Here is a 25,822-nt window from a genome sequence, read left to right as displayed (position 1 = left end):
ACCGGTTGTTTGACATGGTTAAAAGGAGAGAAACTCTTACGGAGCGTTTGGTAGAAGATAACTTTTTTTTGTCCGGAAATCTCAATTTTCAAAAATATAATTTTTACATTCAGTTTACGATAATATTCAAAAATTAAAAATTTAGAAAAATTCAATTTTCCGAAAATCCTGAAGAATGCTGCGTACCAAACGCCCCCTTAGGGTAACTCAATTGGCACCTAGGGGTTAATTTGTATTACTTAAGGTTTGATCTTTGGTAAATGATTCTTCTCTGAAAGTGGATTAGTCTTACCTTTTTTACGGTGACGAAATCTAATGCGTCCACTATTTCAATAAGAAGCTAGTCTTAGGGCCATACTCTAAAAATAAAGTGACAAGAAAAAGTTGTATAAAAATACCTCGTAGTTAACTATTAAAAAAAAGGGATTTTTTTTCTCATGTTACATGAGATAACATCTCTCGTGTTATAAACACAACAAGTGGTAGGTCTCATCACTTGTTAAAAAAAAAAAAACACGAATTTCGATGACTCACAACATGAGAAAACAATTCCCAACAACATGAGAAAATGATTTAAAAAAAAAAAAAAAAAAAGGAGACAAACGTGTGAACATTTTGATGCTCCTTAATTTTTACAAAAGAAAAAGATTAAAATGAAAAGAGACTTTCTCGATTTCAATACTAACATAAATCAGCGATAATTTACAGTAAAACCCTTGAATTCAAATCTATGCAAAGTATTGTGAATGAAATGTCTATTTTCTATGTTCCACTTTAATTTTTATGTAACATCGGTGTAACTTTTGTCCACTATCCATTACCCCAAAATATAAGAAGATTGTCACTCACTGTATTCATCATAGCAGTGACTTTTTGGAGGATAACTTCGGGTTTCGTAAAAAGGATCCCACAAGGTAAAAGGATCAAAAGAGCTCATTTTTGCTGTCAAAGTTAAAGCATTCATCAAAGTGATCATAATTCCAAGTTTATAAACAAAATTTTTTACAAAATTTAAGATATATGGACATATAATAAATATTTTATAAACTAAAGGGAAGAAGGATAAAGGCCCGGCATAAAGCCTAATCTTTACTTTTTGCAATTCTTTTTTCTTTTGGGTTCTTGTTGCCTTACCAGAATTTTTAAACTCTATAAAAATATTCATTGCACAATAAATTAAGAAAAAAAATGTGTATTATTTTAAACGATAAAAATTATATCATTTTATAAATGTAAAAAAATATGACCCACACCTTTATTTATTTTTTTCAGTGAAAATCACATCTTTTTTGTTTATAAAATAACATAACTTGTATCATTAAAATAATATACATTTTTTCAATGGAATATCATGGTCAAATAAAAAAAGACTTTGATTTTCTTATGTTGTATAAAAATATAATTCTCATATTGTGATTTAATTAATGGTGGACTTTATACTTATTAAAAAAATAAAAAATAAAAAATAAAAACTTTATATACAAATCAAAGGATTACAATATGAAAAAAATATTTTCAATGAACATAAAAAAGTGTTTTTCCCAATAAAAAATGGTGCAGAAAAGAACGATGGTCTCTCTCTCCGAAAAAACGGCATTTGTATAGCATTCCAAGACGAATCATGACAGTTTAGCACTCCCGGTTCCTTTGATGGGTTTAGGCTTTTTGGACCTACCAAGCTATGATGAAATTGAGGGCCCGTTTGTTAGCAAGAATTTTTTTGTTTTTCTGGAATTTTTTAGTTGGGTAAATAAGAATGCATCGTTTGGTATATGTTTTTTAAGAATTTTTTTCGAGAATCTGATGTTTTAGGGATTTTTTTTTTTGTGTAAATTTTTTTAAAAAAACCATCAGGGATACCATTCAGGATATGGTATTTTAGGATTTCTATGACAAGGGAAAATTTAATACAACTAAACACAGCATCAAAAAAATTAATCCAATATTTCCGGAAATATGTTAGTCTACCAAACAATTTTTTGGTAACATTCCTAACAAATTTATTTTCTTATCATATTCCTAAAAATTGTGATTCCGTAAAAAAAAAATTCTCTGTACGAAATGCCCCCTGAAGCTAAAAACTGAAGGAGGACCTGCTCTGCTCTTCATATCCCACTCTCAATCCCGGCCTCATGTTCTCCTTGTTATTCTATATAATACACGGGAATCGTTCCTCGGTGTTAATATTTTATATAACATGACTATATAAATTTTTTATATTTATGATAATTAAACCCTATTTATTTATGCATACAAAGAAAAAAATAAACATAAAAATTTTATATAACCAAATCATATAAAAAATAATTTAGTACATAAACCATGTGAATTTCTAACCTGCTCCGTAGTACAATGACATCTTGTTTCTTTTATCACAACAACACTAACGCCACTCGCACTCAATTTCAATTAGTACCCTCTTGACTTTATCTATCTCGTTTCGTAGCTTCCTACTAATAATAATAAATCATGTTGACAAAACTCCAATACGCTGAAATTAAAACAATAGTCGTTTTCTTTTATTCTTCTCGTTGTGAAAGAAAAGAACTGGACAAACGAATCCAATCCCATGCGTCTTTTCTAGCCGCCTAGGGATGTCTTAAACTTTGGATGCCAAGCAGTGAACGCTAATGCTTAGGTGGGGAGGGAGCAAACTTTTGCTTATTTATTTTTATATTTTTCTCCTTCAAATTTTCTTCATTTAATAAACGAGTATATCAGGTTTGGTATACCCGTAATATTAAAAATGTATAACCCATATTGTACCTTGTAGATATTGGGTGTAAATTGTGTGATTACGAGGGAATGTATTGGATTAAAATTTTAAAAGACTATTCAGAATTGGAGAAACTTTAAAAAAATAATTTACAATCAATATTTCATAAGATTGGATTTTAAAGGATTTTAATAAAATTTATAAGATTTGAAAGGACAATATGAATTTATAAGATTTTAAAAAATCATATGAATTTTTAACAAACATTAAAAATTACAAGAGTCAATAAAAAAGTTAACAAAGAAATGCAATGATATTAATAAAAAAAAAAGTAAAACGTAATATAATTTTCTCAATTAATAAAATTCATGATAAATTTTCGTTTGAAATTTTTTGCAATTGATCTTGTAAACCTTGGAGTTTTTGTTCTACGTGATGAGAGTTTTCTAACAATATATCATTTGCGTATTTTCATTGAGTATTCCAAGAAAATTTTGAATCTGAATTTCTGGATTTTATTACATGAAAGTTTAGAAAATTTCTCAAATTGTTTTCAATCAATACATTGAAATCTTAAATTGCTTTGGAGGTTTCGAAAAAAAAAAATTTAATGATCTATTGACACAGAAATTGTTTGAAATCGTTTCCTGTAGCAAAGGAATTTCGTTCATGAATATATTATTATGAAACATAGGATTCATATTATGCAAGTTTCAATTTTTTTTTAAATCGATCTTGTTTCATTGATGTAAAATGAAATTTGGTTTGAGAAATTTTTGTTCCCATGTTGTTTTCTCACTATTTTATGTTGTTTTTAATATAAAAATCACATATTTTCTACCAAGAAAAATCATGAACAATAGCTTGAAAAAACGTTTTTAAACTTTCAAAAATTGCTTCAAAATCTGTTATTTTTGAGATGAATTATATTAAAATCTTGTTGTGTTGTTGTTTCTGAGTTGTTTTGTGATAAAAATGGCTCAAAAATCTGTTATTTTTGAGTTTTGACAAAGCTCCTATGACGGAACTCAGTTTTGAGTGGGACGACCCACCAAAGGAAGAAGAAGATACTGCACTAGAAAAATTTCAAGAAATCCTAGGAGTTAATGGGAGATTGTGATAGAGACATCCTATTTATATTTCTTACTACAAAGTCTCGCGAAATCCACACAAATAAAAAATCCATTAAAATTGTAAGATTTTTGAAAATCACAAGATTGTTTTTTTTTTTTTGTTTAAAATATTGATTGAATACCAACGGATTCGGACGGACCCTAAAATAATCTTTTAAAATCCTAATCGAATATCACATGACTTTTTTTCAATCCTTTACAATCTTAATCGAATACCAATAGATTTTTTTACTAAAAAATAATCCATTAAAATCCTTTAAAATCTCAATCCAATACACCCTTAAGATGTAAATTTTAACTCAAGTCAAATTACAAGCACTCATACACCCTTACCATTGACCATTCCATAAAAATAACTAAAGTCAAAGGATGTCACACTCATATAAAAATAAGTGGAATTCACAAAAAAAATTCCTCTCTTATCTTTACAACGGAATCCCCTTATTTTTATACTAGTGTGGAGAAATATTTTTCCGAAGTTAGTAACCCCGCTTTATATTCACTTATGAGTTGTCCAATTATGGGCCATCATTATCTCAATTTGCATAACTTAAGTGGCGTTCTTCTTCTTTTTTTGTGGAAATATGTTAACTGGCGTTCTCGTAGAAAGAGGAGGAGGAGAATTTTCTAAACGAGATCCAGCGTAAACTTCAAAAGCTGTATATTTTTTTGGGTTTTATAAAAGTTATAGTGTAAGAAAAGTGATTGTGTAATGTTATAGAGATTCGTTTTGAGAGGCGTAATTTTCTTTTTTTCTTTTTTCTTCAAAAAGTATGAGTCCCACAAAATATTGTGTGTGTAGAAAAATTTGTTGTGTCATGTCGAATGACAAATGCAAACCCCATTTTTTTTATGGCGTAAAAAAAGTAAATAATAAAAAAAAAAAATTAATCGATAATACATGTTCTACTTTAAACACAATATAATGGAGTCATCTAACGGGGAAAAACTCATCTACAGTAAGAAAGGTAACATGCTTCGCAAGGAAACTGATAGAGACGTCTTCTCTTGCTAGAGATAAAACCTCCCTGCTGTTGGACGTTTTGTTTGGTATTCGAAGTCCTTCTGATTTTGACAACTTAACTCGCCCAAAGCTTTCGTCTTCATAAATGTTCTCTCCTACAAGAGCTAGGACCTCTAATCCTATGTCCAAATCGAGTGCTCTTCCTTATTTAATATAATTTAAGAAGAGGAAAGCAACCCACCGTTTTGAGTCCCTATGGGTCTTCCTTTCTTTTTCTTCATTACATTTTAAATATAAAAAAGAAGAGCCATCATTTACACTTTCATTTTCTTCTTCTTCTTTTTTCCTATTAGAATTTTTATTCAAAAAACGATTGTAGGAACCTGCTTACAGCAATATTTATGCTAAAGGACTAAATATTTTTACATAACGAAATTAGCTTATTGTTTGATCATTTAACACACAGTTACTGCATGTCCGATGATCAATTTTTCCTTTTTCTAATTTTCCTCTACCTTCACACATTCCCTTGCAAAGGGGATTTCCCACGCACCCTCTACATGATAACAGGTGACATTGCATATTGTTTTATGCAGTAATTTTGAAGTTGCGTTCAACCTAAGTTCATAACCAGGGCCTACAACCCTTCAATATTGTGATTGCCCTTTGCCACTGAACCTTTATTTCTTGATGAACATTATGATAATGGGTCACCACCAGTAACTTTCCAAAGGCACAAATAACACCCCGCCGCTAGGTGGAGCCCCAATTATTGAGAATCCAAAACACTGTACGCCCCCATCATGCAATAATAAACGCTACATGTACACGTACAGAGTTCTAGCACTTGGGGAGTCTGTCTCAGTTCATAGTTTTAGAATTGTTTAAAAAAATATTATTTGTAGGAAAAAAAAAAGATTCTTTGAATCTTTTACCCTTGATTTAAGGAATATCAGAATGGCTAGAACTGTGAATCAAGATTATTGATGTGGTTAGTACACGGATCTGGATCAAGAATTCAAGATTATTAGATGCAAGCGATGTGAAGCAGCGATTGTAGTAGAGAATCTTAAACAGGATATGATAATTTTAAACAGTTTCCAAATGAAATAAGCAGGACATCCTCGTGCCACCTTATCATTTTTATCGTCATTATCACTCTCGAATCTATAATTATCCCTCGGTCTCCCTACAAAGACAATAACTTGCACAAGTTTGACCAGGGAGACCAGGCTCAATTATGGCTAAAATGATGTGGGACTCTACCGTATATAAACTAAAAATCACAAAGAATGGGATCTGCATTGCCAGGAGAAGGATTACTCAGCTGTACTAGCTTGTGTTTCGGAATCTACTGCTACAGATGACAGATGACAGATGACCGCCATGATCAATCATCACAAAATTTGAGGATGTGGATCAGAAGGAAAATGTGAAACAAGAAAACGGTGTATCATTTCAAAGCTGGTGAATGTGATCACAGCAGCTGGTGTTGTCCTCAGAAGGTTCGTGGCACACCCTCGGTAAAAACCAGGTACACCTTCTTGTTGAAAAACCTTTCTAATACAGTCAATCACACCAGAGTACCTTTTCTCTGAGTGGAGCCCTTGTTCTTGCAGTCTGGAACGTACAACCTGCAAGCAAAATACCAAAATATTTGTTACATTTTAATACTTGTCTGCCCAACAAAATGATAAGTAATAATGAATTCATGAATCCCACCCCAATTAATGGGTATATGGCTTTCTAAGTTGACAATGAAATAAAAAGAGTAAGCTCAAAATATTCAAGAAATAGCTAAATACAGTGAAAATAATATTATTCTAGGATGCTTTAAACATTGAAAATGGACTCTATACCATCTTTCGGTCAAATGATTGGCAAGGTCATTTCATTCACAAGACAAGGCAACTAGAAGTATGATACCTAAGTTTGTGCAGATATCTTGAACTACACTAAGTCAATCAGTCAGCAACATACCTCATGAGGATATGTCAATGTGGATGCAAAAATTTTGGAGACTGATGAGGCAATTGCAACATCACGTGCACCAAGTTTATCCATTGCTGCGTCATCTGATACAAAACAGTGACTGCACTAATTAACTGCCAAAACTCACAAGAGTTCACAGAGAACTAGGACAGGCATGAAATTACCTTGATTAGCCAAATAAAATTTTATTGTCTCATACGTTGGAAATTGGATGGCAACATGACTGATACCAGCCAGGGCAGGTACAAGGCCACTGTTTATGGCAAAGAAAGTAAAAAATGTCGTTAAATTATTAAATATTATATATAACTACATACCATCCTGTTGCATTTATGATAATCAACACAAACCTGTACAGCCCCCGAATGCCCTCCTCATGGGCAATTCTCCTCAATGCAGATAGCGTGCTCCTATATGGCACAACACCAGGTCTCATTCCCTGGGTCTACATTAAAAAAGGCAGCAAACTTTTAGTGCAGAGTACCCACGCACACGCACACACATGCACTGATCACAAGCAAGGTCAAAGAAGCCCTGTAGTTCTATTGTTTCAACACAATATATATGCAAGAAGAAGCTCATAAACCCTTGCTCCTAAATGGATAAAAAGATCTGCCCCAGGCAAAAACATCAAAACTAGATGTTTCATGTGCTTGTTCTTTTCCTGATCCACTAAATAGAGGTTTTGTCATCTTGCATAGATATCATACAGAAAGCCAACAAACAATGTAAAACTTAGAAGGCCTTCATTGCCTTCTCATTTGATTACCACGATTCTAGGAATTCTATGCCAGAAAGAAAATAAAACTCTAAAGTATCGAATTCCATGACACTAATGGTAAATGAGACAATCAAAATAGTTTTATAACCTCTAATAAAGTACAGTATATCACGAAGGATTTAATTAACTCATGCATTATGCCAATTATATGTGATAGGCTGATAGCATAATCAATTAGATCATAATAACATTCAGCATGAACTGAAGATACATACTTGGAGTCTAGTCTTCACAACCCAAAGTGGATTTGTAAACAGGGTAGTTGCAGCCCCAGCACCAGAAGCAGCTATCATATTAGCTCCAATTGAAAGATGATGACTTTCATCTGCATACATACCATAGCTATTACAATTCGTACATCTACATTTTTTGGGGGAGGTGGAGGGCACATCAACTTTGAAAAAACAAAAGACAATTCCTTGTTTGGTTGAATAGGAAAGTAATCAGCAATGGACAAACCATCAGAATGAAGAAGGCTCTTGAGCTGCTCATACATGGTAAAATAAACCTACAAGATTACAATACAAATTGATACAATTAGAGTACTTACTAGAAGAATAGTATTCTTCTTTAAAAATAATGTAGACAGGCTAAATATATAGATTTCTACAGCCCAGTAAAATAAATTATCCAATAGTAAGCTAAATTGATTAAGCAACGAGAAAACCTAAAGGTATAAGTTTAAAGATCAAATCATCTTATTAGTTTGGCTTTAAAAGTAATATTAGAGCTCAATTCATCGTAATACTCATAGCTCTGCGCTGTGTCATAACAATAAAAAATTATTAGGGTTAGTATGTGGTCAATCAGTTTCACTTTAGTTAAGAATCTAAGATGATATTGTTTTAGTCCAGGGTATTTTAGCAATTTCAGTTGGTGTCTTAAAGTCTAGTATTTAGTCTCCACGCTGTGCGCTATTCCTTTATTTGCCGAAATTTGTTTATCCACTTTGTTTGTTAGTAGCAAGTTATTTTAGGTTTAGCTTGGGTATTAAGTTGTGAACAATTTGGTCCACAAGTTGTGAATGGTCCTATACTCCTATTTAAGTTATGTCCACAACAATCGAAGGTTCCATTATTCTAAGCCAATAATTCTTCCCCTTACTTTAGTCCGATATATTCAGTCTTAATCCTACCTAGTCTAAAACCTTAAAATCCTAAAGCACATCTCCATGTGATGAAAGGTTAACTGATTATGAAAATTGCAACCAAAAGTAACTCCCCCTTTGCTAAATACTTTATGGAGGCCAAGAGTTTTGGAGGGATGAAGGGTATGGTGTTATGGAGAGAGCTACATTTGCAATGATACAATGTGTCTTGTTGGAGAGAAATGCAATAAGTTCTAGGTAAAGTTTTATTCCATTGAAAACCTCTGTAGTATGATTATTGGCATCCATACAGTGCTCAGAAAATGAAGCACTCTGAAGAATTTCTTGAATGACAGTGGAAGATATTCAAGGATTTTATTATTTTGGTATACTCTTCGTTTTCATTTTGTTTTTCCTTATTATACGATATAATTAGATAATTTTCCTTGTCTTCTATCATCATACCTTCAGTTCTTCTTGAATAAAATTATAATTTAACACAAAAACACAGTCTATTTCTCATCCTGTTAGCAGAGAGCATTCAAGTAACTTGAACACCCTGAGCCAGCCATAGAAAATAATAGTTGGTACTTGGTTGGGTTATGATCAACCGCACAGCCATCTAGTCCTCTAGCGTATTTCGAGAAAAAACAAGTGAAACCCAATCTTTGTCAAGAAATCATAAAATGCTCATAATCTTAACACAGAAAGGAAGTATGAAAGTTACTCATAAATTACTTCATACTCTCAGAGAGACAACACCAACCCATGGACTACAAACAAATATCTTTAATACAACAGTTTCGTATATGTCAACCTTCCACAAGAGCGAGGTAGGTATATATATATTTCATTCCCAATATGAAGCCAAAAATTGAGAAGGTTAGACATATTGGACGTGAGAATTATACATTGGTGAAGACTCTATTTGTTGTTTACTTCATTAAGAAAATAATGGATACAAAGAAACATTGAGAATGAGCAAGGACTCACCGCCCAGTTTGGAAGTAAAGCCAGCGCAGTGGGAGCCAGCCCACGGTACATGCCGCGTAACCCCTCCTTGTGTAATATTTGTTCCAGACTAGCAACTATTATACTGCGTGCTGACCAAAAAAAACACCCAATCCGCAAAAAAATACAGTATTCAGTTTCAGTATTCTCAATGTTGTTTTATCCTTTTTCATATAATATTAATAACCTCAAATCTGAAAACAATGATTTAAACTCTCAAAGTAAAAGGCTAAACAACGAGTCTTTTGTATGACCTACATGGCAACTCTTCGTTGTATTGTTTTCTCCCCCAAAGTTAAAATTAAATAACCAAATAAATAAATACAAGTAGCATAAGGCAGCTTCTACCTTTAACATTTCCATTAGCGAGCTGCGGTACCCCATGAACTTGAAGCCTAGTTTTGATGACATCTAAAGGACACACAAACGCAGCAGCAATAACTCCTGCATCAAATTAAATAAATAGATGAAACAAACGGACAAACACCGTGTTCGTGTATATACATAAATCAGACAACCAATCCAATTGAATAGAAAAATAAAAAAGAAAATTTAATAAAGAAAATTGATAGAGTAGAGAAGAAAGGGGAGGATACCGGCGGCTGCACCGGCGGCAGCATTGCAGAAGAGACCCTTGGGATTGATATTAGGGGCGGCGTGGGTATCGGAGGACATGGTTGGTGAAATCGAGAAGAGAGAAGGAGATAGTAGCGAAAGTGAATAAGGAGTCCTCTCTGGAGAGGGCGATGGCGGAGGAGCAGAGTCGCATGGCCTGAGAGAGGGAGAAACAGAGTCTCGTTACGATCGAGACCAAGCTTTCAGATTAGATTAGGGTTCAATCAGATCCAAGAACATGAACAAGAACATGAGGAACGCGCAAGTCAAAAACGCCACACTCGTTCCTTGCCTCAAAGCTTCGTTTAATTCTCCGTCACAAAACCACAAATATTAGTCACCTCTCTTTCTTTCATTCACCTCTCGTTATAGTGGGTCCCGCCTTTAAAGTAATAGAATGTTTATCATTGTCCTTAATTCTCTCCTGCTTTTTTTTTTTTTTTCCTTAAAAATTTAAAATGGGAAATATACATTGTTCTCTTTTGTTTACGGGAAAGGATATTGTGACAATCAAGTTATGTTACTACCAAGTGATTACCAATTAATCTTACCGTTAGATCGATTTTATTGATCCAGCGGTTATATTTATTTTTATCTTTGTATGGTTATGATTCCCCAAATTTAATATTTTATATTTATTTTTACCTTTGTATGGTTATGATTTCTCATATTTAATGTTTTCACTTTAAATATGGAGAATCGTGACCATACAAATATGAAAATAAATATAACCGTTAAATCAACATAATCGATGTAACGGTGAGATTGATTAATAGTCACTTGGTAGTAACACAACTTGATCGTCACAATATCCTTCCCCATTATTTATTTTTAAGATAGGTATGTTCTATTTAAGATAAGTATTTGAAATCGGGAAACAGATTCAGTTTTTATCTTTTTATTTGGATTTACTTCTTTACTTCTTGGACCTTCTGGAAGTTTTTTACCTGATTTTTTTTTTTTAAATACTTCCTTTTTTTTATATTTTCTTATTTTTCTAAATCAGGCTGATTTAGTTTTGTATTATGAAATCGGTTTCTCAAAAATCGACTTTACAAAGTTCTATTTTTTTTCATTTAAAAATTCACTTTTCCTTTTGGTAGATAAAAACTTGCTTTAATAATTATAGAAAATGTTAGGAAGTTATTTGTAAGAAATCAACTTTTCAACAGGGAAAACCAATAAAATGGTTAGAAAATCAGTTTAAGGAAAATCAACTTCCTAATAGAATAAATAAAACATAAAAAAGTTAATTTAATAAAAGGGAAAAGTTATTTCTCACGTTATTGGAAATAAAATTATCTTCAGTGAGTTCAAAACGACATCATTTTGAGATATAAGATTAAAAATTTATAATGATAAAGACTAATATAACTTTGCAATATCTTAGAATTATAATAACAAATTAATTTTTATTCTAAAACGACGTTATTTTGAGCTCACCAGAAATAACTTACCTGATGGAGAAATCTTTTACCCTTAATAAAAACCAACTTTCAATATAAATAAAAAGATCTTATTTTATTTTCAAAAAAGGCTTATATTTAAAATAATGAGAAAAGAGTAGTATATTTTTTAAACTTATCTTCCTTTAAAGATCAGACGGAACAACATATGTTGTAGACATAAATTACGAATTTTGTGCATGATCTGATCTGTTTGACTTTAATTACAGAAATAAAATAGATAAGGTTAATCCCAACCAATTTTGTTTTTCAGTTAATCTCTTTTTAATGAGAATATAATTAATGTGGATTTTTCTTATGCTTGAACAGATTTTTAATATTATTTTTCGTATCTTTGAAGTTCCTACATTTAAAAACTATTATTCTCGATAATTTTTTAAAATTTTGTTTAAATACTACAATGCATAAATTCCAAACTCATAATAGTCAATCTAAAACAGATAGCAGAATTAGGGCTGGCAATATGGGCCAGCCCGCCCCGGCCCGCCACTAGCCCGCCCAAAATGGGCTGGCCCGCCCCGGCCCGTTTTGATAAAATGGGTTGAATTGAGTAACCCGGCCCGTTTTATGAGTGGGCTGGCGGGCTACGGGCCAGCCCGCCTAAAATAAAAAATATATAAAAATAAAATACAAAAAATTAAATTCTGCATAAAATCACATAAAAAAATCTGCATAAAAGCATACAAAAATCTGTATAAAATCCTAATGTGCTTATGAAACCAAGAAGATCAGTGTTTAATAATCTGCATATAAATATGCATCTTTCAATCCAAAAATAATAATAAAAAAATAAAATCATATCAGGATAAAATAGAATAACAAAACAAGTAACAAAGTGTTGTATGAGCAGTCCACAACAATTCAAAAAAGCCACTTGCAAGCAGAGAAATCTAAGATACGGAGCTACATAACAATTGGGTAACCTAAAAAAAAAAAAAAAATGACTTGGTGGGCTGACCCATATGGGCTGGCGGGTTTGGCGGGGCGGGTTTGGCGGGCTGGTGGGTTGAAAGACTCAACCCAGCCCGCCCCATTTGGCAGGCGGGGCGGGCCAGCCCGGCGGGCTCAGCTCATTTTGCCGGCCCTAAGCAGAATTAGTCCTCTTTTAGAGTACTATTAAGTCAAATTTAACCTTCTCCGGGCACCATGCCCTTGAGGTACGGCTCATTTGGGCTAGTCCTTCATTGTAAGGGATCTGAACCCTGTTCTTTTAAGGAGGCAATGAAGAGTAAGGAATGGATGGATGCCATGAGTACTGAAATACGTGCTCTTGAGGAAAATAAAACTTGGCGTATTACCGACTTGCCGTTTGGAAAACATGCACTTCCATGTAAGTGGGTCTATAAGATCAAGTACCATTCTAATGGCAGTATTGAGAGGTATAAGGCACGGCTAGTTATTGCTGGGAATCGTCAAATTCCAGGTGAGGATTTCACTGAAACTTTCGCTCCTGTAGCAAAAATGGTGAGCGTTAGAACTCTCTTGGTTGTTGTTGTCGCAAAAGGGTGGGAGCTTCATCAAATGGATGTACACAATGCATTCCTTAATGGTGATCTTGACGAGGAAGTCTATATGCGACTTCCGCCAGGCTTTGATACCATAATAAACACTTCCGCAAAATTGAAACTCTGAGTGAGTGCCTTACGTCAAGTGCGAAAGCTTGGTCAGTTGAGAATGGCTAAGGAGGGAAGTAGCAAAACAAAAATAATCTCGGATCATGGCTCTCCTTTCTATCTGGGAGGGTCTGATAATCCCGGGATTTTGTTGACAACAGTGATGCTAAAAGGTGAAGCCAATTACGAGAATTGGGCTAAGCTCATGAAAAACGCACTCAAGGCCAAAAACAAATTGGGGTTCATTACAGGGTCTGTGAAGACGCCAGAAAAGAATGACACTGAAGAGTGGAATGCATGGGAGATGTGTAACTCAATGATTAATGGTTGGATACACAACACTATTGATCCTACGCTCCAGCCATTCATCATGTGTTTTGATAATGTCAAGGACCTCTGGGACGACTTAAAAGAGCGTTACTCAGTTGCAAATGCTCCAAGAGTATATCAGCTTAAAGCAAGTTTGTCTGCAATTAAACAACAAGGTAGCAGTGTGGGAGCGTATCACACAAAAATGCGAGCCGTATGGGACGAGCTTGAAGGGAGTAAAGTGTACAAGTCTTGTACTTGTGGAGATACATGCGCATATGCAAAAGAAGTAGAGGAAGAGAAGGAAAACGATAGAGTATACCAGTTTCTTATGGGACTCGATGAAGCCACATTCGGGCACCTACGCACACAGATATTGAATACCACACCACTCCCATCACTGAACAAGATTTATGCCATTGTTACACAGGAGGAAACACATCGTTCCATAATTCGTACACAAAATGAAAGAGCTGATGTCATAGGTTGTGCTGCACAAACTGTAGCACCTACAGGGATGGAGAAGTTCGCTGAGCGTGTACCTTGCCGCCATTGTGGAAAGACTAACCATGAATCATCTAAATGTTGGCAAACTTTTGGCTATCCCAATCGTGGAGGTGGCAGGGGGCGAGGACGTGGGCGCTTTGCAGGAGGACGAAGTCATCCAAACTCTAACAACTTTCACACTGCACAGAATAGTGCAAATGCTGCAACAACTAAGGAGTCACAGGAACATGTTGCTGCCTTTTCTGCTCTAACTCCAGAAGTTGTGACAGACGTGGTGACGCGCTTGCTTTCATTGGTGGATAAACCTCATCCTCCTGCTGAAAAATTATCTGGTAACGTTGTTTCTTATGATTGGCTCATTGATAGTGGTGCGTCTCGTCACATGACTGGCTCACTTGAACTGTTGGAGAATGTTAAAAATATTGAATCACTTGCAGTAGGGCTACCTAATGGAGCTGTAACACATGCCATAAAGAAAGGAACTGTTGCACTCAATCCACATTTTCTTTTATCTGATGTATTATTTGTACCCAATCTGAGATGCAATCTGATCTCTGTGTCTCAATTGGTGCAACAACAAGAAGAAGATGTGTTGTTTACTAATGAGAATTGTGTTTTGCAGGACCGCAAGCTGAAGATGGTGATTGGGTTGGGTGATCTCAAAGACGGAGTGTATGTGTTTCGGCAGAACCAAACAGCAGCGTTTGCAGTTCGATCCCATGAATCTCTAGAGCTATGGCATAAACGGATGGGTCATGCCTCTCTTGAAGCTGTTTCAATGATTCCTTTTGTTGCAAAATTTAAATTTGATAGTGTAGATAATAAGGCCTGTGATGTGTGCTGTCGGGCCAAGCAAACTAGAACTATGTTTTCTGTCAGTAATCATCATAGCAATGATTGTTTTGAACTTCTTCATTGTGATATATGGGGACCTTATCGTACTTCTTCTCATTCTGGTGCTCATTATTTTTTAACGATAGTTGATGATTTTAGCCGTTCAGTGTGGGTTTGTCTAATGAGCGAGAAGAGTGAAACTTATGAGAAAATGCGCAGGTTCCTTCTTATGGTGCACAATCAATTTGGTAAATCAGTAAAAATCATTCGTTCAGACAATGGAACTGAGTTTAAGTCTAAAAATATGCTTGAGCTTTTCCGTGAGAAAGGTATTCTCCATCAGACTTCGTGTGTGTATACTCCACAACAAAATGGGAGAGTCGAACGCAAACATAGACATATATTGAATGTGTCACGAGCTTTGTTGTTCCAAGCTCATATGCCAATCGAATTTTGGGGAGAAAGTGTATTAACTGCAGCACACCTCATCAACAGAACGCCCTCTAAGGTCCTTGGTGGAAAGACTCCACATGAGCTCATTCATGGCAATGCAGCCAACTATAGCAATTTAAAAGTATTTGGGTGTTTGTGCTACGCCACTACACAACCCAAACCCACAGATAAGTTTAGTCCGCGCTCAAGGAGATGTGTCTTTGTAGGGTATCCTTATGGACAAAAGGGGTGGAAAGTTTATGATCTTGAGACAAATGAATATTTTGTGTCAAGAGATGTGCAGTTTTGCGAAACAGAATTCCCTTTTGCTATAACATCAGTCACTTCCTCTCCTCCTCAACTTCCTTTGACAATGCCTTTTGATGAAAGACCAGTGGCTGGTTTTTTTGCTGACAATGAGGATGATGAAGCTACCATTTCTCTTGAAGGTACCACAGAGACAGACCAAGAACCATTGCAGGAAAGGGGGAGCACACCAGAGCCTAGTCCTCTTGATGTAATTCCAACAACACCAATACTTGCAGCTCATGAGGAAAGGGGAGCATCACGTCCTACACGTGTCCGTAAGCTGCCTCAATATCTTAGTGAATATCAATGTAACTTGGCGGAAACACATGCACAAAGTCACGATATCACCTCACCTACTCCCATCTCAGGTATGCGATATCCAATACATAATTATGTCACGTTAACTAAATTCTCTAATCAACATCAAGCCTTTGTTGCAGCTATTGATGCAAGATCTGAACCCTGTTCTTTTAAGGAGGCAATGAAGAGTAAGGAATGGATGGATGCCATGAGTACTGAAATACGTGCTCTTGAGGAAAATAAAACTTGGCGTATTACCGACTTGCCGTTTGGAAAACATGCACTTCCATGTAAGTGGGTCTGTAAGATCAAGTACCATTCTAATGGCAGTATTGAGAGGTATAAGGCACGGCTAGTTATTGCTGGGAATCGTCAAATTCCAGGTGAGGATTTCACTGAAACTTTCGCTCCTGTAGCAAAAATGACTTATCGTCAAATTCCGGGCACCATGCCCTTGAGGTACGGCTCATTTGGGCTAGTCCTTCATTGTAAGGGTGAGTGCACTAAGCTTCGCAATCGGAGAAAGGATGAGACTAATACCCCAACCGAAGATTTTTGACTTATCCTCTGGCCCCTAAAGATTTTCCAAGAAACTGCTTGAGGCAGGGTTTGATCCCTGCACCAAGCAATCGCTTGGGAGCTCAGCTGCCAACTGAGCCACCCTTGGGGTTGCGAATCCATTTTTAATATTTGAATTTCAAATCAAACTCAACCCTGACATCCTATATACATATTCTAATTATATAAAAAAACCTTTGTAGGGCGAGGACATTTGATGCTAAAAAAAAAAAAAAAGTAAAAGGTGTGTCATTTTAAATGACACACCTAATATCTTTTCACCCTCATAAAGAGATAGGACTCACACTTTTAAGAATTTTCTCATCTATTTTCTCTCTCATGATTTATCTCTTTCTCTTATTTAAATTGACACAACTTTGTGTCCTTGAAATGATACACACTTTCCAAAAAAAAAAAAACTAGCACAAAAGTCAACACAAACTGTAGGTGTTCGCGGTCTGGATTGGATCGGTTTTGAAAGCAAAAATCATCAGATCCAATCCCTTCGGTTTGGATTTTTTTTCAAATCTGATCCGATCCAATCCAATTTTTTCGGTTTGGATGTGATCGGTTTTCGATTTTTTGAAAATCCTAAAATTTGTTTCATGATTATTGTGCAAATAACTCTTTTTTATATATTGGCTTTGTAGAAATTTTTTTATATATATAAAAGCATTAGGAAACGATAATATACTTTTTTTTTTTTTTTACAATGAGATATGATGCTCTTCGTAGATGAAATTTTGTTGATGAGACGTGACTAAGTTTTTTCTTGGATTTAGTTGATGGGTTAACGGGTCTTGAGTTTAAAATTTTTTGGATTATGATTGGAAAAATACCCAAGTAGGTAGAGGGGAATTAATATATTAGATCAGTTTGGATTGGATCAATTTTCATCAACCAATCCAAAATCTGATATAGTCCAATTAAAATTTGGGATTGATTGATGAACACCCCTAACACAAACTCATTAGGTGTATCTGTTATGGACTTATGGACCCATATCTGAAACCCACTATTGCTAACTGAAACCCACTATTGCTAAGCCCAACAAGGGACAATCTAAGCATAAATCGGACATAATTAAGAAAAGATATTCATCAAGGATACTAATCATAATACGATAGCATAATACATCGGCTTGGGCCATTAGCAAAAGTCATGAAAGTCCAGCACCCAATATCCACAGGTAAACTCTATAAATAAGAGATAAAACCTACAGGTACACACGCTCTCTCTTACTGTTTATGTTCTCATTGTGCATACACACCCTTTGGCAAAGTCGTATATTGTCTTCTGTGTACCTTGGTCTGCTTGACTCAAGGGCATCTAGCTCATAAATACTTTAGATAAGGCACTTAGATCCAAAAGCAACATACTAGTCCATTGAACTAGACATCTCTGTCTCTACCAAAAAAAGAAAAAAAAAAGAAATGTACCCAAATATAAAGGAATTGAACTTGTAAAATTGAACGGACATTATAGCAAAAAAATAAATAAATAAAATTACCATGTCAAAATAAACCATATTAAAAGCATAAAGACACAAATTACATACCCTCCTTTGAGCAAAATTTTAGAAAGGATACTTTAGTCTTAAAATATTAACCCTTTTGGGGACATGAATTTTCAAGGCAAATGCATTTTCAATTTGTATATCTCACAACTCCTTCTAGGCAAGTATTAGGAATGACAATAGTTTTTAGTAAAAGGTTAAAATTATGAAAATCAACACTACAGTAATAAACAATTATGCTAACTCATACATTTTTCACATTAAAATTTAAACAATCATTTATTAGTTAGATAAAAACAATGCAAATTAATACAAACAAAACACTTTGGTGATAAATGCTCATATTAACATAATTTTCACCCTGAAAATTAGAGTAGCTCGTATATGACAACAGAAATATCGTTATGTAATAAGTCAAACATGAGATACAAAACAAAATATATCCATACCAATCATTAAACAATCAGGGGGTGTTTGATAGGTGAAATTTGTTTGCATTCTTGGGAAAGTGATTATGGGAATCTTAATTAGCCATGTTTGATATAAAGGAGTGTAAAAATTTTCTGAGAAAATTATATTTTCAGGATTTTAAAATATGAAAAATAATATCATCCCACATATGGTATTCTACAAATCCCAACCGGTGGAAAAATATCAACTAATTTTTGAGACAAAAATATCCCTGTAGAAAATCACAAAATCAATTTGCTTGTATCCTTGTTCATTCACGCTGCTCTGTTCATCTTCCTCTCTCTCGGGGTTAAATTGACCAGGCTAGCTTCTCTATTTATCTTCCTCTACCCCCTCTCCCCCCTTATGGTTTCTTTTGGTAACCGAATCAAGTACTTTTTCTTTTCTTTTCTTTTTTAATTTTACATAACTTTTCAAAATTTATGCAAACGTGTTTGGTCAAAAAGATTCCCAAAAAAATGCTTCCTTGTGGGTTTTGGGAATGATAAAATAAATTGGCATACATATTTAAAAGTAATGTCACAAGAACATAAATATGTACACAAAACTTAGTTTAGGATATAAAGAGCTTGAACGAAGATTATTCTCAATTGTTTTGGACCGTCAAATATGAAGTCCAATATGTATGTGTGCATGGTATAATAATTAGCATGAATTAATAAAAAATGAACCCAATTTAACAAGTCCTATTAAAAATCAGTATAAAATTATGTTTTGAAACATTGAATTAACGAGGATTGTCCTCAATTGTAAAGGACCCACAAGCACCCATGTCAAGTCTTTTCATACATGTACAAAATATTAGAACTTGGTATAAATCAAAAATATTCGTGGATTCGAATTTGAGTTATCTAATTGGAAAATTTTACAGGAGCACAATAGTCAATCACACTACTATCACATATGATAGCAATTTTAATTTATATATATATATATATATATACATATGGATTTAATGTTTGTCCCTTTAAAGGATAGAGTTTTGTTACTTTAAGTGAGAGAAAGACACAAATAATGAAATTATAAGGAAAGAAAGTAGGTATTTTTTTAATTAAACTTTAAAAAAATATTAATTTATGTATTCCTCTCATCTAAAATGACAAACATTATATTTTTTAAAATGACAAATATTTTTTCCTAAGTGGGAATTTATGTTTTTCATGTTGTAAGAGATAATTTTATCTCCTAGACGTAAAAGCGTGTAAGGCTCACGTTTTCTTTCCTATCTCTTCTCTTCACTTGGTCCCATATGGCGTCCAATATACTTTTATGTTTGTGTAAGAGATAAAATTATCTCCTGCAACTTGAGAAACGATAACTCGTGTATATATATTACAGAAAAATATTTCTTAAGCAGCTTGAGATATATTTATCTCCATCTACCCAAAAACTACGTCATTTTATTTATTTATTTATTTTCTTATATTAATTGATTCACCTTTGTTATCGTTTCTCAAATTGCTGGATGTCCAACTAGGAATCGTAACCATAAATGGGTGGATAAAAGCATTAAATATAGGGAATAAATGAAAATCAACAATCAAGATTAATAGCTGGATGTCCAGCAACTTGAGAAATAATTTCAGCACATATATATTGTTACTTTAGATAATTTTGTCTAATGTTCACCGAAACGACGTCGTTTTGGGTTGAAAAATAAAAAATTGAATGATGAAGACTATTATAACCTCGAAATAAATTAAAATTATAAATACACAATGATTTTCGTCCCAAATCGACATCATTTCGGTGAACATTAGACAAAGTTGTCTAAAGTAATTTTAAAAAAATGAACTCATATATATATCGAAAAAAAATTCTTATGTTAGCGGAAGTTTGTTATATCATGCTCTCCTCACTTCGATTTTCGTACTATTTTTTTCTTTTCTTTACTAAGATTTGGTAGGTCCCGCTTTTTGTCTCAGCAAGAAAATTGCTTTCTCTCCAATTGTTGGAGAAAAGTAAAGCCACACACATATATGTCTGAAATCAATGATGGACCCAAAAAAATTTATGACAAGGGATGAAAATAAAATAAAAGATTATTTATAAATAACAACTTGATTTTTTTTTTTTTTTTTTTAAGGATTTGATCAAAATTTATTCCATTTCAAAGCACTCTAAATCTAATATTTATACAATATTTTTCCATAAAGACTTTTGCTCTGCTAGTACTAAAGACACCACCTCTTTTGAATGTTGTTGGCTTTAATGTTATGACAAATTTATTTTTCTATTTAATTATGAATAAAGCAACATGTATACAGATTTGTACGCACGAGAAGAAATCAAAAGAGATAACAAAAATCAAATGAGATTTTGTCTCGTCACAAAAAAAAAATCATGTGAAATTACAAGTGGTTATATGTGGTATCAAAATTCGCGAATAACATCGTGGGTTGAGATTTCTCGAAAGAATGAGATAAAAGTTATCGTAGTTAATGTTTTATTATTTTTTCTTTTTATAGCTATTTTTTTGGAAGAGTGACCATTTTATCATGTTTTGGAAAAAAATTGATCAAACTCCAACAGTAAATTTTGTCAAAATACCAGCGGCATATTTCGCTACATTGTGTAACGAAATATGTTTGCAAGTAATTCGCTACACAGTGTAACGAAATATGCCATATCAGGATGCACAGTTAGAAAAAAAATGACACGTGTCAAGCAGACAGAATTCAAGCATAATTCGCTACACAGTTTAGCGAATTTCTACATATTTGACACATGTCATTTTTGCTGACTGTGCAGCCTGACAGGACATATTTCGTTACACAGTGTAGCGAAATATGCCACGTGACATTTTGACAAAATTTACTGTTGACGTGACAATTTGGTAAATTTTTTTACCAACGTGACAAAATGGTCGGTGTTCTATTTTTTGTTGTATAAATCATCCGATATTCGATGGTCAAAAGTCCCAACTAATTTGGATTCTAGCCATACATGACCACAAATGTCGTAAAACTTATCTTACCAAGTTTTTAACATAACTACATACTCAAGCTCGAACTCAAAATAATTGATTAAGTTGAAACAGCTCTGTATTAGTTAATCCACAAGAGTTGAGGCAACCATAATAGCGTTTTCTTCACGAATATTATTAAAATATTATTTTATATATATAATAATTAAAAAAATCAAAATAAGGAGGCGGCTGTCAACCATCGTCTCTCCTTTGGATTTGCTGATGTGCGAAATAAAGTTTATAATTTTTTTTTGTTTTGCTTAACTGGTAATGAAAATAGCAGATTAATTTAAGAGTGATGATTTTCGTACTCTTATACTTTTTAACGTTTTATTAATTTACTTTTAATTACCTTATCAAATCAATAATTTTTATTTTCAATATAATTTTACCTATTTTATTCATATTTAATCAAAGATAATTTTGTATAAAAAAAATAAAGATAATTTATAAAATATTCAATTAAAAAAAATATAATTCTGATAATATAAATAATTTTATATTATTTGATAGAATTATAGAACAGTAAACGAGCTCAGCATTAAAAGAAAAAAAGGAAAGACATAAAAAGAAATAAAGAAAAGTAAATAAATGGAGAGTTGGACTCGGAGACAAACAGACCAGCATCGGGGTGACAAGGGATAACCCTAATAGGGTTAGGGTACTATCGTATTCCCTCGAAAAAGCAGATTCACCCTTGTCCTGGAAAACCTTATCCCCACGAAAGCAAACTTCGAACTCTCACCAAGGTGCTCTTTTTTCTTTTATCAATTATCATTAATAATAATTATTTAATTTCAAGAGTCTTATTAATTTATTTAATCGTTTATCGATTTATCTTCGTAACACAATTTGGCACGAAATGGGTTCTTATTAGGTACGAATAATTGTGACTCTCTCACTCTCATTGTGATTCATCATTCTTGCTAATCTTTTATTTTGTCGGATTAGCACGACTATTATCCCTTTACGGTTTATAATTGTTCAATATTGATATTTTTCATGTTCAATTTTTCATTGAGTTGGTTAGTGCAGGCCTTGAACAATGTATACTTCGAAACTCACGCACTGTTTATGATTCTGTTGCAAAAATTCATCAATAGTAATAGGATGAAGTTGATAGTGATACTCTGTTACATTGTAGATAAATGGGTCTCCGAAATGGCAGCGAACGTCTCAGAACAATGTGGACACATGAGATGGATCGGTATTTTGTTGGTCTTTTGTTAGAGCAGGTTGGTCATGGAAGTAGATTTGATGATCATTTGTTCAGCAAAAGAGCTTGGAAGCATATGTCCTCAACGTTCAATGCAAAGTTCAGATTTCAATATGAAAAAGATGTTCTAAAAAATCGCCACAAAACGCTAAGGAATTTGTACAGGGGTGTTAAAAACCTTCTTGCCCTGCCAGGTTTTAGCTGGGATGAAAAGCGAAATATGGTCACTGCTGATAATCATGTTTGGGATGAATATCTCAAGGTATCAAAATTTGAAATTTTTCTAAATCCATTCAACCTTACAAAAGGTGTCTAATAATTTATCTTATGCATAATATCTGCAGGCACATCCCAGTGAACGATCATACAGAATAAAAAGCATTCCTTATTTCAAAGATTTGTGTACTATTTATGGACATGTGGCGATGGAAGAAAAAGGTAGCTTTTCTTGTTGAAGACTACTTTATATATGTCATGCTTGATGCTTAGGAGGTCTAAGATATATTTCAATATCCAATGAATATGGATTCCCAGGTGATAATGAACCAGAAGGGTCATCTAATTCTGGTGAAAATGGAACAAACATACCCTATCTAGCTAAGGATGTTGGTGAGGATGCTGATGAGGTTCTTCATGGCATAAAGATTGATGAAGATTATGGAATCTCTACCTTGGAAAGTACAACTGATGATTCCGAGCAGAGGGCACCTAAGGAAACAGCAACCTCATTTTGTACCCGGACCCGGACCTATTGGCAGCCACCAATGGATCGTTACTTCATTAACCTAATGCTTTCCCATATGCACAGAGGGAGCCGGGCTGATGGTGTCTTCAGTAAACAAGCATGGATGGAGATGATTTCATCATTCAATGAAAAATTTGGTTTTGACTATAGTTTGGATATTCTTAAAAATCGATACAAAACTCTGAGAAGGCAATATAATTTAATTAGAAGTCTTCTTGATTTGGATGGGTTTGTCTGGGATGAAGCACGCCAGATGGTAACTGCTGATGATTGTGTCTGGCAAGATTATATTAAGGTACGTACCTACATGAGAAATCTGCTAGGAAATTGAACCTCTTTGGACTTCTATACAAAGGATTAATTGATTATATTGCGATGAGAATTGCAGTTTGTTTTTATCTGTGTTACCTTCTATGATGATTTTGCCTAGGATATAAGTCTTATTTTTAGTTCTTGGTAGTCAGTTATCTTTCCTGAAAGTAGTTGTATCTACTATTTTTTTTATGCCATTTTTTTAATGAATTTAATGATAGGTTGCTAGCCTTCCTCTGCAAGGTAAAACAGTTAAAACAACTCCATAAATTCTGCAGAGCTCAAGGGTGTGCTTGGTAGTAGAGGTGCAAAATGGAGAAAATAGGAAGGTTTTAATTTTTATTTGCTGATTGTTGGTTATGTAAGATGAATCATAGGATCAATAAAATATTTCTTATTCTTCCTACTAAGATTTTCCCCCATTCTTCGTTGTTTGGTATAAAGGAAAGTCCCACGGAATGAGAAAGTAGGATTGGAATCATCTCATGATTATGTTGTATGAAAAGAGAGGTAGACACAATATCTCTTGCATGGGGATCAAATCTCTGTATTTAGTCGTACAATCTTGCATAGGATATTGTGTTTATTTCTCTCGTAATGTGAAACTCACATGAGAGATATTTTTCCTAGAAAGTGTTACAAATAATTACTGTAATATCCTCATTGGCAATGCTTCTGAGAAAATACAAGGCTAAACAAGTTAATCACATATTTCTATAGTGTTTGGACTCTTGACATTGCATTTTCACTCATTTTTTCTGGAATGAAAATGAAAGACAAATGTTACTCAGTTCATTTTCTTTTACTCTTGTACTTAGAAAGCATGCGGTGATTTTATTTCCTAATTGGTAACCTTCCCATTTTCATCTCAATCTAGCACGCATTAAGGAATTTCAACACTTCTGATGATATCCTGATCTTAATTTTACAAGTTTTAAAAATTTCGAAATGATTGCATGCAGGTGCATACTGATGCACGGCAGTTTATGACCCGACCTTTGCCATATTATAAAGATTTGTGCGTCATATGTGATCCAAATTTTGATGAAAAAGAGTCTACTCTGCCTCTGGATTTAGAGCATGAAAATGTAGTTGATGTTAAGACTGATAGTCATTTGACATCTAAAGCCGGTCAGTCTCCAATTACATCCAGTTCCAATGAAGACCAATTTAGTGGTATCAAGGAGTTAGCTCATATGGGTCGGAAACAAAAGCGTCAATTAGAAAAGCATTGTGGTTCTTCTAGTCCTAAAAAATCAAGGGAGGATGAACAAGGCATGGCTATCGCTCTGCATGAGATGGCAACTGCAGTTTCTACTCTGTCTACAAAAAAGAATGATGATAACTCGATATCAATAGAGAATGTCATAGAAGCAGTACAAGCATTGCCTGATATGGATGAAGATCTGGTTTTGGATGCTTGCGATTTCCTGGAGGATGAAAAAAAAGCCAAAACATTTATTGCATTGGATGCTAAGTTAAGAAAGAAATGGTTGATTAGGAAACTTCGCACACAGGTGTAGCCTGTGCACCCTTTCCTTTCTATTAGTTTATATTTTCTTATTGGTTAATGGTTTTTATCCTTATACTTTTAGCAGGAATAGCTGAATAGATCTTTCTTTTTTGGCAGTCTAAGTAGATTAGTAATTTGGAAGGCAAAGTAATCTTAGATGTAAATACTCATGTTATATGAATGGAAAATGTTTGAAAAATTAGTGGCCTGCAATTGATTGATAATCTCCCCCGTAAAAGTTTTTTTTTTTAATATCATAACTGGGACAGCAGATCATCAAGGTCGCCGCATAATAACTTGCTTTGAGGTCTGTCTTCTGGGTTTGATGTATAAACACTGGCCCTTGCAGTGCTACTCAATACTAAGATTTATTTTACATATGTACCAGTCATTTAATATTTTTTGAAATGTTATTTGTATATTATTTTTTATTACATTTTTATGCTCTTTTTTT

The 25,822-nt window shown here is 33.8% G+C and overlaps 2 protein-coding genes across 2 annotated transcripts; one reads left to right on the top strand and one right to left on the bottom strand.

Annotated features, from left to right (window-relative positions):
- Positions 1 to 5,875: 5,875 nt before the first annotated feature.
- On the bottom strand, positions 5,876 to 10,609 carry LOC133308822 (nicotinamide adenine dinucleotide transporter 1, chloroplastic-like). Its single transcript, XM_061509538.1, has 9 exons — positions 10,281 to 10,609; positions 10,033 to 10,128; positions 9,667 to 9,776; positions 8,046 to 8,094; positions 7,802 to 7,911; positions 7,156 to 7,250; positions 6,970 to 7,058; positions 6,794 to 6,888; positions 5,876 to 6,447 (listed from the first exon to the last, which is right to left on the bottom strand). The coding sequence occupies exons 1-9, from the start codon at positions 10,357 to 10,359 to the stop codon at positions 6,211 to 6,213; spliced, it is 960 nt and encodes a 319-aa protein (XP_061365522.1). The 5' UTR covers positions 10,360 to 10,609; the 3' UTR covers positions 5,876 to 6,210.
- Positions 10,610 to 22,188: 11,579 nt separating this feature from the next.
- LOC133308826 (L10-interacting MYB domain-containing protein) lies at positions 22,189 to 25,594 on the top strand. Its single transcript, XM_061509545.1, has 5 exons — positions 22,189 to 22,331; positions 22,727 to 23,060; positions 23,143 to 23,236; positions 23,333 to 23,838; positions 24,818 to 25,594. The coding sequence occupies exons 2-5, from the start codon at positions 22,731 to 22,733 to the stop codon at positions 25,376 to 25,378; spliced, it is 1,491 nt and encodes a 496-aa protein (XP_061365529.1). The 5' UTR covers positions 22,189 to 22,331; positions 22,727 to 22,730; the 3' UTR covers positions 25,379 to 25,594.
- Positions 25,595 to 25,822: the final 228 nt, after the last annotated feature.

This window comes from Gastrolobium bilobum, unplaced genomic scaffold (assembly GCF_033153095.1).
Source record: "Gastrolobium bilobum isolate Gb01-03AN ecotype WA unplaced genomic scaffold, APGP_CSIRO_Gbil_v1 utg15473, whole genome shotgun sequence".
In the NCBI taxonomy this organism is placed as follows: domain Eukaryota; kingdom Viridiplantae; phylum Streptophyta; class Magnoliopsida; order Fabales; family Fabaceae; genus Gastrolobium; species Gastrolobium bilobum.
Note: the sequence above shows the minus strand (reverse complement) of the source record. Positions and strands in the feature narration are given on the sequence as shown.

What these genes read in the sequence shown, in the direction of transcription:
- LOC133308822 (XM_061509538.1), bottom strand. Translation starts at nt 10,359, where the DNA reads ATGTCCTCCGATACCCACGCCGCCCCTAATATCAATCCCAAGGGTCTC. An exon ending in TGCCGCCGGTGCAGCCGCCG is followed by an intron (nt 10,129 to 10,280) that starts GTATCCTCCCCT and finishes AATTTGATGCAG; the next exon opens with GAGTTATTGCTGCTGCGTTT. An exon ending in TTGTGAAGACTAGACTCCAA is followed by an intron (nt 7,251 to 7,801) that starts GTATGTATCTTC and finishes TTTTTAATGTAG; the next exon opens with ACCCAGGGAATGAGACCTGG.
- LOC133308826 (XM_061509545.1), top strand. Translation starts at nt 22,731, where the DNA reads ATGGGTCTCCGAAATGGCAGCGAACGTCTCAGAACAATGTGGACACAT. An exon ending in TTTGGGATGAATATCTCAAG is followed by an intron (nt 23,061 to 23,142) that starts GTATCAAAATTT and finishes TAATATCTGCAG; the next exon opens with GCACATCCCAGTGAACGATC. An exon ending in TCTGGCAAGATTATATTAAG is followed by an intron (nt 23,839 to 24,817) that starts GTACGTACCTAC and finishes GATTGCATGCAG; the next exon opens with GTGCATACTGATGCACGGCA.